At 48.8% G+C, this 13261-nt stretch overlaps 1 protein-coding gene across 1 annotated transcript; it reads left to right on the forward strand.

Annotated features, from left to right (window-relative positions):
• Positions 1 to 1165: 1165 nt before the first annotated feature.
• Positions 1166 to 13031, forward strand: Proc (protein C, inactivator of coagulation factors Va and VIIIa). The gene is given in 9 exon segments (XM_090342988.1): positions 1166 to 1221; positions 3177 to 3263; positions 4365 to 4531; positions 5551 to 5575; positions 5711 to 5866; positions 5869 to 6075; positions 9906 to 10045; positions 11330 to 11447; positions 12342 to 13031. Coding segments are annotated over 9 exon segments (1527 nt in total). The 5' UTR covers positions 1166 to 1175; the 3' UTR covers positions 12923 to 13031.
• Positions 13032 to 13261: the final 230 nt, after the last annotated feature.

Raw genomic sequence — 13261 nt, forward strand, 5'->3', positions numbered from 1 at the left:
CATGTTCACACAGAGGCCAAGTAGTGTCAGAAGTTTGGAGTTCTTTCTGATACAGATCTGCCTTACACCAGCTCAGTGAATTTGGGCAAGCAACACTGATACAGGTCCTTTGTCTCTATGGTTTCAAAGAATGAATCCATGAACACAACAGGAGAAGTGAAATGGCAAAGCTACACTGAAGGAGAAGTTAAGTAGAGCTCCTACTAGTTAGGAGCCCCAAAGGAGGGTACCACCTAGGATGTGAGGTTTGGGGGTTAATAAGGTGTCAGTCTCTAGGAGAAAACTAAGTGATTCTCAATATTATTGGACGGGCCATACACTATGAGTTCCCAGACCCAATCTGAGGTTCCATGCAGTCGACATGAGCTCACTATATCTACAATAGCCCCTCTTACTGAGTACAGTTGTGGTGCACACTTCTGGGGCCCAATCAACTCACTGGTCATGTGTAAGTCATTCAGGGCAGTGGGTCATGGTATGATGTCCAGCAGGCCATATGTTAAAGACTGCACAGAAGACTATCTGAGGCCATGGTAAGTGTTGTAAAACTTCCATGGGGTGTGGGGGGCTTTTTCCTGCTAGCCCAGCCAGGCTCTTTTTCTGTTTTCAACACAAGTACAGTGGGTGGGTGGGTGGGGTCACTTAAGTAATTAGCACTGAGGGTCCATTCCAGTGTGGTAGGAACCCGTGTCAACAATCACAGTGACATGTCGTTGTGTATTCAACACAATGTGTTGATTTTTTTAATTAAACAAAACACACAATTGGTTTTTATATAACAGCATATAAAGAAGAATGTTTTATAATTAACAGAATCCTAGATCTGCCAAGATTTGGAGTCATTATCCACTGTGCTAATCAGGGACAAATCAATTATCTTGGGTAGAACTATCCTCACCTGCAAAATAGAAGCAATGTCTTCCTTCCTAGCAGTCATTACGCGACTAGAACAAGACTCATTATGCCAGTGGTTTTGAGTAGGTCCAGGCCTTACCTCCCTCCTTGCTGATCAGCTTCTGTGGTGAGCAGAGCTGAGCTTTGGCAAATGAGCTCATCTCGGGAACCAAGATCAGGAATGTCATCAGCACCATTTGTTTGTCTGGGGAGAGGGAAACTCAGCACTGAGGGCCAAGCAAATATTTGTGGTTACGGATTAACCCAACTTCCAGGCTGTCATGGCGGCAGGAGGGCGAACTTGCAGTTTCTCCACGGCTAACCACTGTAAGTCCCCCTTCAAGACAGCACTGGGAAAAAGTCTGGAGGAGGAGGGGGAGAGCTGAGCAAGGATAAAGAGGTGAACTTCCTGAACAAGTCAGCTAGATAGAACTCGGGGTCAAAAGAAATGAGGTATCTGACACTTGTTAGGCCAAAATGTGGATTGATACTTTCCGATCCAAGTACCATATTCTAAGGATTTTCTCAACATATGCCTTCTTCTTTTCAGACTGCGGGTCAAGTGGTAATTATCTGGAGGTTTCCACAGGCCCATAGCTCTTGGAACCAAGATCCTCTAGCCCCACTTTATCCTTAACTCTAAAGACAGGACATCAGATTTAAAAGTTTGATTAAATGGCACACCAAGCTTGAGGAAGTTGGCAAGGGGGGAAAGAAAGGCCAAGAGGGCGTGCAGCTGGGGTAGTAAGGCCTGCCTATCTAGACTTGGGGGTAGTTTGGTCTCTAAAGGCAGAGCAGACTCTGTGACCTTGCAGGGCAGGGCATCCAGCAGTTTGGGGCAGAGGTTAAAGTTCCAGGTTTGGAGCCACACAAATATACAGACCAGGCTTGAGTCCTATATCTGCAGATTTGTCTCTTCTTGTTTATGGACTTGTCCTCCCCTCTCTGAGTCCTTCCCCTCCCTTCCCCTCCCTTCCCCTCCACTCCCTTCCCTCCCCTCCTCTCCTCTCCTCTCCTCCCCTCTCCTTCTTTCCCCTCCTCTTCTTTGTCTTCCTTCCTTCCCTCCCTCCCCTTCCTTTCCTTTCCCTTCCTTCTCTTCCCTTCCCCTCCCTTCCTTCCTTCCTTCTTTCCTTCCTTCCTTCCTTCCTTCCTTCCTTCTTTCCTTCCCTGAGTCTCACCATGTAGCCCAGGCACACCATACACAATGCATTTTACAAAGGAGGAAGCAGTGGCCCAAGCAGATAAACTTCTTGTCCACCACTGCCATAGAGTATGCATAGAAATTTACCCTAGGCCATCTAGCTTCAAGGCCTGCAGAGTTGTATGCAGTCAGCATCTGCTAGTATTTCTAGTAGCTCAGTTATTAGACAACAAAGTCATAGCTACCTTACCCTGCCATCATTACCAATAGTTTTCCTCATTTGTAACAATTAGTACACACCTAGCAGAGGATTACAATAGTGCAAAACCTAGATATATAAGGTCAAATAGGATGAGGCTAAATGAAAGGATCGCTAAGGATATAGAAACAAGAGCTTTCTCTTGAGTGATTGTTGTTCTAAATGCACTATGTTACTTTTCTTCTCCTTTGTTGCCCTTTGGTTAATCTCATCTGACTTTGTTACCTGGCATTCTGTATATATGTTTATTTGAAATAAGAAAGGGAAGGGGGGAAGACAAGATGATTGAGAGGGTGTGGGGGGAGGGAAATGGGGACAAAAACATAAGAAGGGGTATCAATGTGTGAGAAGTAATGCACCTACTATCTGACAAATATAACTGTAACTCTGCTATACATTACCTCAACAATAAAAAATAGAACAGAAAAAATATGTGAAAGGAGAACACAAGTCACTTTGGGAAAATAATATTTTATATAATATTTTCTTCTTCCTCTCACTATAATTTATTTTAAATGGCTGCAGATATTTTCTAGAACAGTATGATGCATAGTAAAGATTTAAATAAAAACAAACAAAAAAAGAAGGGCAGGTCTTATCCTGCCACCAGGCCTTTTTGAACTGAGTCCTTGATCTTCACGAGGACTCTGCAGTCTTTTTCCTTTACCAGGTTCTGTGACCTTAGCCCCATACACGGAAGGAGACGGAAGACAAAATACCTCTGTGTCTAGTGAACAAGGAAAGATGTTCAACTGCAGCTTCCATCCTGACAGTGATCACATAGGGCTAACCCTTTCATTCAACTTCCTTTTTTTTGGAGAGGGGAGTGGGCACGGAAGCAGTGGGTGGGGCTGCCAGAAACTTAGAAGTTCTCTCAGACAGGTGTCAGCAACTCCAGAATGTGGCAGCTTGCAAGCCTTCTGCTGTTCATGATCACCTGGGAAGTTTCTGGCATACCAGCCCCTCCTGGTAAGGCTATCCCCACACCACCGTGGGACCCTTAGAGTCTGCATAAGACCTTGCAGGAACCTTTCGCCTTACCCAGCTCCTGTGAGTCTTGGTGGGATTTGGAATGAGCAGAAATGACATGAGTCAATTACCAAGGCCTAGCTCGGCTAGCTGTTGGGGCAGATGTTTGGTAATGTCACAGTGTTGGCTGGGTCACAGAGTCTCCTGGGTTTTTCTGTTTTACCCACTTATTCCCTCAGCAGTGAAGGGCCCATGGCCAGGCCTTTAGCTACACTGCCTATGCCTTTCTTTCTACAATGCACCTGTACCTCCCTGTCCTGCCCCAGGCCCTTCCTGCACCCTCACATCAATAGAAAGCAGTGAAGATCCTCTGAATTGAGCAAGTGACTGATGGACTGTGCTAGAGCCACTCTGGTTGCTCTTGCCCATGCGACTTTCTTTGTGCTGCTAGGTCTGCCTGCTATGCCATTTCCTGCTCCCCTAACTCTGTCCCTATCTGTGTCCACTTCCTTAGTCACTTCAACCCAGTGACATCTTCTGGTTGCTTTTCTCTCCAGCCATTACTCCTCTCATGTGAGCCTTCCCTCCTTGCTGCTCCCTAATCCATGTTTCAGAGCCTTCCTGGAACACAACTGGTGATACACAATATCCACTAGGTGACACATCTCAATTCTCCAGGTGTCCCTGCCCAAGAGGAAGTGAGGGGAGGGAGGATCACATGACAAGGAAAGAGGGGGTTGAGGGGTAAAGTGGGAGAGCAAAAGGGGTCAATTAAACTCTACAGACTCAGCAGCAGCCATTGGAATTTGTCATTTTGGGCTTACACAGTCATCTTGTCTCCAGTTTCAGATGAGCACACTGAGGTTTAGAGAGCTGAAGATAGAGGTCAATGTCTGTCTCAGAGCACTTTCCTGGAAGGGTGCAGGCTCCTGTCCTTCAGTGAACATCTTTCTGGTGTGGAGAGTCACAATCAGTCTCATAATCAAGAATTAGAGGCCAGAGACAAAGCCTTTGAAAGCTCTCTCTAGCTCAGCTTCCTTGGCTCCTCTCATGGCCCCTCTTAGTTCTCTCCACCACAGTGAGCCCCTTATCCCCATCCAGAGTCGGTGTTCTCCAGCAGTGAGCGTGCTCATCAGGTGCTGCGGATCCAGAAACGCTCTAACTCCTTCCTGGAGGAGGTCCGGCCAGGAAACCTAGAGCGGGAATGCGTGGAGGAAGTCTGTGACTTCGAGGAGGCCAAAGAGATTTTCCAAGATGTGGACGCCACAGTAAGACCACCACTGGGGCCAGGGGATGAGGCTCAAGGCCGGGCTGCTGACCAACTAAGGCCTGGAGGAGCAGTTGGGAGCCACTGCTGAGGCCCTGTTTGGAATCTGGGGGTGGGGTGGGCACTAGTCTGTTTCTTTCCCAACTTGTTGGGGGGATGTGGACATTGACTCTGTGGGCTTGGTCAAAGCACATGGGAATTAAAAAACAAAAACAAAAACGCTGCTATGAGCGTCAGGAAACGCAGAATATATAGCTCTAGACAGATCTAGCGACATCTGCCATCTCTACACTCAGCTCTAGACCGAGATCCCATCTACCTAGGAAGTTTCCTTCCATCTCGTAGGAAGTTTCCTCCACTGTTCAAGACTGTCTGCCCTCTGTCTCTTTCTCTATGTGGCCCAAAGACCACAATTCGTTATTTCTGACTATGCACCTGCTGTTCAGGACAAGATGTGTGGCTGAGACCCCCTGACCCGCGTTACTCAGTGCCTCCCTTCAGACTCTTCGGGAGCTAGGTAGAAGTCTGGGACCTCCAGTTTGGAGGTCAGAGCTAACAGCAGTAGTGGCAGCTGGGATCTGGTTAGCAAGTCTGTTGCCCCAGATTTTCTGAGCCAGAGAACCGTGTCTTACCAACTCTGAGAATCCTGGTTTGGGGAAAGACTGGATGCTTGGTGGGTTCCCCAAAGTCAAGAGGGCTGGAAAGAGACAGAGCAAGTGCATGGGGAAAGGTGGGGTCCCTTGCTGCAAAACCTACCATGGCATAGCACATGGAGCAGCGCTCTTCTGCATGAGGTGTGTTGGGAGGGGGGCTATTGCGGGGTGGGGGCAAGGGGCAGGGCATGTCAGGAGGGGAGCATGGAAGCCTGCTGCGCGCATAGCTGTAGTCAATCAAGTACTGAGCTCTCTTTGGTTGGAAGCTCTGTCCCCTCACTTGTATGTGTCCCGCCCAGGACGGGGGTGGGTTCCCCCTTTGCCTTTGGGCTAGCCCCTCACTCACCCCCCCCCTCTCTCTCCTCAGCTGATTTTCTGGACCAAGTACTACGGTGGGTACATGCCAGACCCTTGGCTGGGCGGCCCCCCCCCCTTGGGGATTTGGGTCACTGGCGAGGTGGGGGCGGAGCGGCGGGCAAGGCGCTGGTAGCACCCGTATTCTCCACTCCTTCCCCGGGCGCGTGCAGACGGTGACCAGTGCGAGGCTCCGCCCTTGGACCACCCGTGTGACAGCGCGTGTTGTGAGCATGGCGAGTGCATGGATGGCATGGGCCGCTTCAGCTGCAACTGCTCGGAGGGCTGGGAGGGCTCGTTCTGCCAGCACGGTGAGGGGGGGGGCCGTGGGCGGGGGGCAGAGGGGCGGCCACTCCCCAGCGCCCCGCGCCGGCGCCCATCTCCGCCCGTCCTGTCGGAGCAGAGGCGCTCTTCTCCCACTGCGAGGTCGACAACGGAGGCTGCGCACACTTCTGCCAGGAGGAGGCGGGCGGGCGCCGCTGCAGCTGCGCGCCAGGCTACAAGCTGGCCCACGACCAAAGGCACTGCAAGCCCACGGGTGAGCCAGCAGCCGGCGGGGCCCCTGGCTGCAGGAAGCTCCAAGGCGTGTAGGAGACATTCCACCCCAGCAGGACCAGGGCTGCCAGACGGGGAGGGGGCTTTCCTTTGGGCCAGTTGTCAGCATCTCTCTCTCTCTCTCTCTCTCTCTCTCTCTCTCTCTCTCTCTCTCTCTCTCTCTCTCTCTCTCTCTCTCTCTCTCTCTCTCTCTCTCTCTCTCTCTCTCTCTCTCTCTCTCTCTCTCTCTCTCTCTCTCTCTCTCTCTCTCTCCCCTCTCATTTTCTTAATTAAAAACATCGTTTTAATTATGAGCACCAACCTTGAATGAAAAGTTGAAGAGGCCACTTCAAGGCCCAGCACACGCGCGCACACACACACACACGCACACACACACACACTTAAGTGGTTGTACAAAGGGATTTCATGGCAGTTGACAAGTACAGTACATCTTGATCAATGTGCCCCTTCCATTGTGCAGCACTGCTGAGTCTCTTACTTGCCTGCCTGTCTCCAGGAGTCTTGCCTCAGCTTGGGGCATCTCCTGAGGCAAATTCATCTCCCCAGTCTGAGCACATCTAGGATTGAGACCACCAGCATCCATCCTGAAAGCTCTTATTGGATTCTGCTGCCTCCACCTTCCTCCTCCTCCCTCTTCCTCTTTCTTTCTTTTTTTTTTTTTTTTGCCAGTCCTGGGCCTTGAATTCAAGGCCTGGGCACTGCCCTTGGGATTTCTCAAGGCTAGAGCTCTACCACTTGAGCCACAGCACCATTTCTGGCTCCCCCCCCACACACACACACGTGGTACCAAGGAATCAAACCTAGGTCTTCTTGCATGCTAGGCAAGCACTATACCACTAGGCCAAACTCCAGGCCCATGTTTCTTTTCTCTTTTCTTTTCCTTTCTTTCTTTCTATTTTTTTTTCCTGTTTATCATGGGATTGAATTCTGGGCCTGGGTGCTATCCCTGAGCTCTTCAGCTCAAGGCTACAGGCCTACCACTTGAGCCACAGGGCCACTTCCGGTTTTCTGGTGGTTAACTAGAGATAAAAGTCTCAGGGACTTCTGTGCCTGGGCTGGCTTTGAAACAAGATCCTCAGAACTCAGCCTCCTGAGTAACTAGGGTTACAGGCATGAGCCACCTCGCCTGGCTTGGTTTTTATTCTTGAGAATCTATTCTAACTCAGGTGGGATGGTCTTTGAGCATGAAATAAGAGTATGGGTGTTGTCCCTGAGCTTTTTATTCAAGGCTAGTGTTCTATCACTTGAGCTGCAGCGCTGCTTCTGGCTTTTTGATGATTAATTGGAGATAAGCGTCTCTCAGTCTATCCTGCCCAGGCTGGTTTCTAAACTAAATCCTCAGATCTTATCCTCTTGATTGGCTAGGATTATAGGGTGTGAGCTCAGTGTATTGTTTTGATTTTTGTTTCCCTTATGGCCAGAGATATTGAGCATTTCTTCATGTGTCTGTTGGCCTTTTTAAACTTCTTTTTCTGAGAAGTCTGTTTAGCTCATTTTCCCATTTACTAAATTTGTTAAAAGGGGGACATTCCTGGAATTTGAACTCTGGTCCTTAGGCTTGCCAGGTGTTCTACTGCTGGTCTATACTTCCAGCCCTTTACAATTTTTATTATGAATTTCAGCACATTTTTGTGGTGTGGGTTTTTTCATTGCTCATACAGTGCACTTGGTTTACCCTTTCAGTAAGGAAGCTCATATCATCTGATTTGCTCACTCCCATAATCCTAGCTGCTGAGGAGGTTGATATCTGTGGATCACAGTTTGAGGCCAGCCTAGACAGGATAGTCTGTGAGACCTTTATCTCCAAGTACCACCAAAAACCAGAATGTGGACATATGGGTCAAGTGGTAGTATGTTATCCTTGAGTTAAAATCTTACAGCCAGTGCCTAAACCCTTTGTTTAAGCCCCAGGACTGACACTAGAAAAATATTTTCTTTGACAATCTCCCCTTTTGACAATCTCCCCTTTACTTTCTTTGTCCTCTTTCTGGACATCTCATTATTTCTTTTCCCTTGCTTTACATTCTCTCTTCTATTTTCCATCTCTTTCACTTTGTGTTTCTTCCAAGGTTTTTACAACTCTACATTCCAATTATTTTACTGGAAAGCATTCTTTTTTAAGGTTTGTATTTTAAATGGTTATAGGTCTTTTTTGTATGTTTGTTTTTTGGTTTCTGTTGTTTTTGTTTTTGGCCAGTCCTGGGGTTTGAACTCAGGGCCTGGGCACTATTTTTGGGTTTTCTCAAGGCTAGTACTCTACCTCTTGAGCCACAGCACCACTTCCAGCTTTTTCTGTATATGTAGTATTGAGGAATTGAAGCCAGGGCTTCGTGCATGCTAGTCAAACACTCTACCACTAGGCCATACTCCCGGCCCAAACAGAGTTTAACAAAAGTGCCTGGTACATATGACTGCAGCTATCTTGTAAGGTTATCAGAAGACTGGGGGCACTGGCAGACCTTTGTGCTGTGAAGATGTTAAGGCTTCCTCTTTATGTGGGTTGTGGAGTAAACTCTGGAAGACTGCTGGAGCTTGTTTATACTTGCTTCTTTGGAGCATGGTGGGCAGAGGAACTGGCTGCTGTGCAGGCTTTAGTGACTCCCTGTAGCCAGTCAAATATGCTACTCATTTTTTTTTTTTTTGGCCAGTCCTGGGGCTTTAATTCAGGCCACCGGGCACTGTCCCTAAGCTTCTTTTGCTCAAGGCTAGCACTCTACCACTTGAGCCACAGCACCACTTCTAGCTTTTCTGTCTATGTGGTACTAAGGAATCAAACCTAGGGCTTCATGAATATTAGGCAAGCACTCTACCACTAAACCACATTCCCAGCCTGCATGATACTCTTGTACAGCCATCAACAGTCCCCAGATCATACTTTCTAGTGTACCTTGTGCAGGGGAGGGAGGAAGAGCCAAGCCACTGAAGAAGAGTTCTAGAAATCTATCTCTAGATTTCTCCTACCCCCCTGATGTTATGTTTCCTTGAGACAGGAGCCTTGTGTAGCCAGGCTAACCTTGAACCCCTTCCTGTTATTACCTACTGAATTCTAAGATTATAGTCACTTACCACTATAGTTAGCTATATCTATATATGGCCAAATCTCACCAGACCACCATGCACAGTGGTACCTGCAGTGCCCCTCAGGGAATCGCAGCTTTCTGAGGGGCTGTGGTACCACAAGGCTTCTGAACCTATCATGGGCAGTATATCTGCATTTTCAGTCTGTTAAGTTAGTTACCATGTCCACCTGCTGTCTAGCTTCTGGACCTTTGTTGCTGTTGTCTCCTTTCCATTTTATCCTTACGTGCTTCCCTTGCTGATAGTATCCTACCATTTTACACTAGATCACCCAACCTGGCATTCCAGGCCCCTTAGGAGAAGACCCTGGGATCATCCAGTCCTTGGTTGTTTATAATGTGCTCTCACCGCTGGGAAGACAGACTTTTCAGTTGTGCTCAGGGCTCCTTGGGACTTTATGAGAATACTCACCTTTTTCTTCCAAGAATGTCTTCCCTTCCCTCTGTCAAGAGCTTGTGAGCACCCTAGTAGGAGCCCTTGCTTGGATGTAACAAATATCTGAGACATTTAACAACCTGTACAAGGTGATGACTATATGATGCTGCTGCTTGGTCATTCTGTAGCACTGTTGGTTGTCTGACTGACCAGAGAAGGTTAGCTGCAAATACTAGGTATTCTAAGCATCACTTATCCATGAGATGCTTCAGTGTGGCAAACTAGCTTATGTCAGGAAGAGGATCAAAAGGAGAGGGAGTAGTATCTGGCATATCCCTTAACATCTCCCTCTTTCTTCAGTGAGTTTCCCATGTGGGAAGCTGGGGAAACGAATAGAGAAAAAGCGTAGTCATGCGAAACGGGACACGGAACAAGAGGACCTGCTGGACCCAAGAATAGTCAATGGGACATTGACCAAACAAGGAGACAGTCCCTGGCAGGTGAGATGAAAGGCAATGAATGCTTCTTCATTTGTTGGGTCAAGGGTGAATCAACCTTCCTTGGAGCTCCTGTGAGGATGTAGAAGAGGGGAGGAAAGCACTGCTGTTCCTTCAGGGACTGTGTATGTGTGGGGGGTGGGATTGACAAGGACAGATGGGACTCAGGTGGTATGTGGGGAGCACCCTGAGCAGGGTCTGTAGACTGTGCTACCATGGAGGCGAATTTGAAGAAAGGAGAGTTGTTGCATTCTAAAAGAACCAGATAGGGTCAGGAGTATGGCCTTGCTAGGGTGCTTGCTTAGCATGCACGAAGCCCTGGGTTTGATTCTATATACTCAGAAAAGGCTGGAAGTGATGCTGTGGCTCAAGTGGCAGAATGCTAGCCTTGAGCAAAAAAAAAAAAAAAAAAAGCTCAAGGACAGTGCCCAGGCCCAGAGTTCAAGCCCTAGGACTAGAAAAAAAAAAAAAAAGCTCAAGGACAGTGCCCAGGCCCAGAGTTCAAGCCCTAGGACTAGGAAAAAAAAAAAAAAGAGCCAGATATTCAGGAAGTTGACATCCAAAGATCACAGTTCAAATCCAGTGCTGGCAAATAAACCTGTGAGACTCATATCAAATTAACCACCAAACAGCTGTGGCTCAAGTGATTAAAGTGCCATCCTTGAGTTTAAACAAACAAACAGCCAAGGAAGAGAGTGAGGCCCTGAGTTTAAGCTCCAGTACTAGGGTGCACGTGCGAAAAGCTGGAAAGATGAAACTTCAAGGGGGTGGAGGAAAGGGAGTTTGAGAAGCCTGCACAGGACAGGACTGGGAGGGGGGGCATTTATGCTGAGCACCTCTTCTGCCTGAACTGGCACTTTTTTTTTTTTTTCGGAGTGGGAAGGGTTAGGTCTCTCCTCTCTCAAGCACTGAGCTGGGAACAAATAGAAACTGACAAGTGGCCTTGGAAAATGTCAGGGCCCTAAACACTGGGCAGCCCCACGGGATCATAGATAGGATGATCATCAGAACATAAGCTAGGGTAACCCATGGGACATACCCAAGGCAGCCAGGGCACCACAAATCTTCCCAGAGGCAGCAAAGGCTGGCCCAATTGTCCTAGGGTAGTGGAACTCTTTGTGGTGTTGTGCTGATGAATGCAGGAACAAGACAGAGAGATGCTCCAAGGCAGGCTGCCTAAGACTGAGCAATGTGCTAAACAGAAAAGGACTTTAAGTCTATATGTGCCTATGTGACCCATGACATTTGAAGCATCACTGTGACATCACCACTTCACCCCCACTCCAGGTGATTCTGCTGGACTCAAAGAAAAAGCTGGCCTGTGGGGGAGTGCTCATTCATACCTCCTGGGTGTTGACTGCAGCTCACTGCATGGACGAGTCCCGGAAGCTCACAGTCAGACTTGGTGCGGACTGTAGCCAGGAGGGAGGGGATACCAAAGGCCTATGGTGGGGTGGGGCCATGCAGGTTTAGGGGACCATGGTTCCAGGGTGTTTGAGGTCCACAGAAGGTGATTTGAGAAAGAGGCTAAATGTATTGCACCCTGACTGCCCTATGACTCCAGGGAGCCAGAGGATTCTGTGATAATCTCCTTCAGTACAGGCATCCACTCGAGGGGGTCACACATGTCCTCATTTCCTAACTCATCTTCAGGTGGAGCAGGGGTGTGTGCTTTAGTTCCCTGCACTCTATAGACCTACAAGACTTGACCTCAGAGCAAGAGTTGATGCCTTGTCAACTGCTTCCTCCGTCGTCTAGGGGTTTCTAAGCCTACACCCTATTCTGTGACCATTTCAGAAGGAACTCTTACCTGACCATATACAAAAAAAAAAGAAGAAGAAGAAGAAGAAGGAAGAGGTGTATTGAGAATGAATGACCAAATTCAGGCTCCTTACATTTACCTTCAGTACAGCCCCCAATGGGGCTTAGTGTGACACTGCCAGGCCCTGAGTCCCAGGAACCATCAGTTCACCTGTTGTTTTCCCCTGCCAGTGCGGGGTGTTCTTGTTCCGCCTCTTTGGCTTTTGCTGCCTCTGAACTTCTCCCATGTGTGACCATGAGTCACACTTTAGAGGCCTCAGGCTTCCCTGGTCTTCATGTTCAGTCTGTAGGTCCCAAATCCAGATCAGAATTTTGTCCCTTTATGTTTTAATACTTGTGGGCCACAATGCCTGGAGCACATGGTGAACTGTCCCCAGATATGGACCCACATCGGGCCCTCACTGAGGCTGGTCTGCAGGACCACTGCAGTCCTGTGGACTCCCCTAAGAATCTCCCATTAATGCCCTCATTCCCGCAGGCGAGTATGACCTACGGCGCAGGGACAAGTGGGAGGTAGACTTGGACATCAAGGAGATCCTCATCCACCCTAATTATACCCGACGCACCAGCGACAATGACATCGCTCTCATCCACCTGGCTCAGCCTGTCTCTCTCTCCAAGACCATCGTGCCCATATGTCTCCCAGACAGTGGCCTTGCGGAGCGTGAGCTCACTCGGGCTGGCCAAGAGACCATCGTGACGGGCTGGGGCTATCAAAACGGCCAAGAGAAGGATGTCAAGAGGAACCGGACCTTCATCCTCACGTTCATCAAGATTCCCGTGGCCCCTCGCAATGAGTGCATCCAGGCCATGCGTAACATGGTCTCAGAGAACATGCTGTGTGCAGGGATCCTGGGGGACAGGCGGGATGCCTGTGATGGGGACAGTGGGGGGCCCATGGTTGCCCTTTCTCGGGGTACCTGGTTCCTGGTGGGCCTCGTGAGCTGGGGTGAGGGCTGTGGGCTTCTTAACAACTATGGCGTCTATACCAAAGTCAGTCGCTACCTCGACTGGATCCACAGCCACATCAGGGACAAAGATGTCTCCTTCATGACCTAGACACTATAGCACCCCCTCTCCAACCATGTCTGGTCCCCAGAGGCCATTCTTGGAGTGGGGCTGGGCTACTGAATGGCAGACTACGGCACATTAAAGGGACCTGCCACAAACATACCAGCTTGCAATTCTGTCTGTTCTCCATCCTTTTCTGGGCTGTTCTAGAGTGAGATCGACTGTACTGACTGTGTGCTACATGTCACGTGTTTTATGAGTGGGATTTTATTTAGTTCCTCAAGCAATTATGTTGAGTAAAAAAGAGTAGGGACTGGAGGTGGCTCTGCCTACCTTCTTCCTTGGATCCTTCAGGAAAGCCCCAAACTGAGGTTACCATGTCTATAC

The sequence above is a fragment of the Megascapheus bottae genome, chromosome 12 (assembly GCF_031878675.1).
Source record: "Megascapheus bottae isolate mThoBot1 chromosome 12, mThoBot2.hap1, whole genome shotgun sequence".
Taxonomy (NCBI): domain Eukaryota; kingdom Metazoa; phylum Chordata; class Mammalia; order Rodentia; family Geomyidae; genus Megascapheus; species Megascapheus bottae.